The sequence below is a fragment of the Arachis ipaensis genome, chromosome B05 (genome assembly GCF_000816755.2).
Source record: "Arachis ipaensis cultivar K30076 chromosome B05, Araip1.1, whole genome shotgun sequence".
Lineage (NCBI taxonomy): Eukaryota > Viridiplantae > Streptophyta > Magnoliopsida > Fabales > Fabaceae > Arachis > Arachis ipaensis.
The window spans coordinates 7,221,739-7,225,242 of NC_029789.2; the positions used below are offsets into that span (position 1 = coordinate 7,221,739).

Here is a 3,504-nt window from a genome sequence, read left to right on the forward strand (position 1 = left end):
ATATTTTATATTTTTCATTTAAGAATGAAAAAAAATATACATTTTTACAAATATACAGAAATGTACTTGAACATGAAACTTTCAGAATGGCGACACACTCAGGTTTTCAAAGAAAAAAGTATGCATTTTGAATATGAAAATATAATAGATTGTATCCCTTACTATTCGGTCACTCTATAGAATATATGTTATAATATAAAATTCATATATACATAAATATAAGTAACTAATTTAATGAATTTCTTTTACACACACATATATATGTAATGTTCGCATTGCTAACATGCAGTCTTTGTATTCCCCATTGGAAACTTTTCTTTCAGGGCTGTGCCAGAATCTCGAAGTAAATAAATAGCACATTCCAAGAGAGGAGTTATCTCTTTGAACATCATAGTTTCATTAATAATAATAATATAATAATAATACAACAGGAACATCTATTTAGACTTGTGTAACTGATGCACAGATAGCAAATAAGGAACCAGAGCCCCTTGCTTGAACTAAAAAACTAGCTAGTGTGTGAATAGTGTATCCATTGAAAGTCTTGAGTGGCATCCATGGTCTGAAGGAACAAGGATTAATGCTCAGTTCTCTGTGCTAGCAACTGCCTATGATCGATCTAAACTTTGCCAAGGCGAAAAGGAAACAGCACGCGCAATAAGGTATATTACAAATGCAACATAAGCAGCTGTTAGTGCACACACTACAACGGCAAACACTGCTCCATTCACTTCAGAGGAGAAGAAGTCTAGCAAAAGATAGCCATTGATCACTATCACCAGAGCAGCCACCAGCCAAGAAAAAATCTGTACCACATCACAATTCACAAAACAATCATTTCTAATATGTCGTTTGTTAAGGAATGATCTTGTTACATTCTTTTAGTTTTTGTGTTTAATTTGATGCCTACTAAAGAAAAGATGATTTATATGTGTGTTGTGCAAGTAAACTACGTTTGAAAGGGAGACTGAGACTAGGAGACAGTGACTTAGTCTCTGTATTGTATTTGGTGTAAAATGTACTGAATTGAGTTATGTCTAAGTATTATGTTTAATTTAAAATAAATATAGGGATTGAGTGGTAGATTTGGAATTTGAAAAGTTAAATGGGATTATTTTTAAGAAGAAATATTATTAAAGTTTTAGTCTCGTCTTAAAAAATTCCAATCCCCTTTGTCTCCATTTTCTGGAGGTAAGGAACTGAAATTTTGTGTCCCGAAACTGAAATTTTAGTTCCAATTTCTAACCATCAAATACAATACTGAGTTGCAGTCCCTTAGTCTCAGTCCCAGTTTCTGCAAACAAACGCTACCTAATAATCAATCCAAACAAACTGAGCTGAACAATATTGAACAAAGGGCTACTCCAAATAAATCCAAGTTCTCAAGAGAAGCTAGGGTTCTTACAATAGACTGCATAACAGAGGATATTTAGCATATACACATATATGTATACCATTTATAACTGTTACTAGGGTCCATTTAATTTGTGACCACTATAGGCATGTACAGACAGGGAATTTCAAAGTCATATAAAAATGAATTAATTTGGCATTTCAAAGTCATTTACGAAATGCATGGACTAGTAATGTGTAGCTGAATGCTGATATGTAACCAAAATGCTGTAGAACTTTTAATATACCTTGAGGACAGGACCAATTCTGAAAGTGCCCATTATCTGTTCCTTGGACACCAAGCAAAGCAAGGGAATAAGAGCAAATGGGATTTGAACTGACTGAAGAACATTAAGCCATTCATTCAGGATATCTAAAGATTCCTCCGAGGTATCAAAGATAAGAGCGACTATCATGGTTGGGATGATTGCGCAGCTTCGGGTAATTAACGCCCTCACCCATTTCTTCAGCCTTAAATTGAGAAAACCTCCCATGATGAATTGACCAGCATATGTACCAGTTATGGTGCTACTTTGCCCTGCTGCTAACAAACCAATGCCCCATATATATAGGATTGGGAATAATCCACCCCCATACTTCTCCTGAAGATAAGTCCCTGCATTTACAAGACCAATACTATCGGCTATTTCAGTACCGTAAAAGCCCTTGGCAAACACAGTCGTGACGAAAATATTGATGATGAAAGAGACTGCAAGGGCCAAGGTGGACTCTATGGAGTAGTAATTAAGAGCTTCTTGAACGCGGCCTTTCTTGCTTTGATCAATCTGCCTTGACTGAACGAGAGCGGAATGCAAGAACACGTTGTGAGGCATAATGATGCAACCAACAACTCCAACAGCTTGCTTTATAGTTCTGGAGCTAAGTTTAGGAACCAAAACACCTGCAAAGATAACACTGGTTGTATCAGAGATAAAGCAATATCACTCCAAAGAATTTGGTTACACACGTCCATATCAATGAGATGAACTCAGTACCAAGAAGAACATCAACCCCATTGGGTTTTGCTTCACCGAACATCCATGCAAATGAGAGCGCCATTATGCCAATCAGAACAGCAAAAAATGCCTCCAATTTCCTCACACCATAGTTCTCGAGAAATAGAAAAATAAAACTGTAAACAAAGCAACAAAGAGACCTTGTTGAATTAACTAACCATTTTCCCGGACCCACGATTTATATAACCGTAATCCAAAATCACCTTATTTAATTTAATAAACCAAGCATAAGACAGCAAATTTATCCATAATAATAGTAATTACCAATCAAGAGCAGTAATGACGACACCAGCCCATAGAGGAACAAATCCGTTACTGAGAATCCGGATAGCAATAGCGCTGCCAATAACCTCTTGTATGTCGGAGCCAATAAGAGCCAACTCAGTCATGAGCCACAGCACAATCCTGGCCCATGGCGGGTACTCCTCCCTGCACAGCTCAGCCAGGTGCCGCCCTGTGGCCACCCCGAGCCTGGCCGAAAGCAGCTGAATCAGAAGGCCCATTAGGGTGGCCCACATGAGCAGCCAGAGCAGCGAGTATCCTGCAATCGCACCCGACTGAAGATCCCCCTCCAAGTTCCCTGGGTCAAGAAACGCTATGCTCATCAAGAACCCCGGCCCAGTGAACAGCCACAGTTTCTTCCACGAGAAGGGCGGCGCCTCCACGTCATCGCCATACTCATCCTCCACTCCCACCGCCACCACCACCTTCTCGGAGGAGTCGTAGGCCGTGTCCTCTTCTGGCTCCAGGAGGGGTTGTTGGGGTGGCATGCTAATTGCGGCGGTGGCGTCCAGAGATAGAGAATAAAACAAGTGGCGGTTTGAAGCCGTGTAAACACTGAAAAGGTTCTCTCACTCTCGACTGTGCCTTGTGCTGTGTGATGAACTGATGCTAGTGGTGTTTCCACATTTATGCTCTATCTGCCACTTCCTATCATTCTCGTTGAATTAAATCTCGAAATTGAAACAAAACTACTCCCAAGGGTCATCGAATTAAGTGATATGATAATTTTCTATACACATCAGAATCTTACTCTCAATGATTATCAAAAAGGGATGTTAGAGGGAGCAGAATTCATTGTTTTTTATGTTAAAAT

The 3,504-nt window shown here is 39.2% G+C and overlaps 1 protein-coding gene across 1 annotated transcript; it reads right to left on the reverse strand.

Moving 5' to 3' along the window:
* LOC107642731 (metal transporter Nramp3) lies at positions 330-3,428 on the reverse strand. The gene is made up of 4 exons (XM_016346190.2): positions 2,673-3,428; positions 2,388-2,524; positions 1,641-2,293; positions 330-806 (listed from the first exon to the last, which is right to left on the reverse strand). The coding sequence occupies exons 1-4, from the start codon at positions 3,176-3,178 to the stop codon at positions 609-611; spliced, it is 1,494 nt and encodes a 497-aa protein (XP_016201676.1). The 5' UTR covers positions 3,179-3,428; the 3' UTR covers positions 330-608.

Coding starts and splice junctions, on each gene's coding strand:
- LOC107642731 (XM_016346190.2), bottom strand. CDS start 3,178: ATGCCACCCCAACAACCCCTCCTGGAGCCAGAAGAGGACACGGCCTAC. Junction 2,294..2,387: donor TGGGGTTGATGTTCTTCTTG/GTACTGAGTTCA, acceptor TTATCTTTGCAG/GTGTTTTGGTTCCTAAACTT. Junction 807..1,640: donor GAATTGGTCCTGTCCTCAAG/GTATATTAAAAG, acceptor GATGTGGTACAG/ATTTTTTCTTGGCTGGTGGC.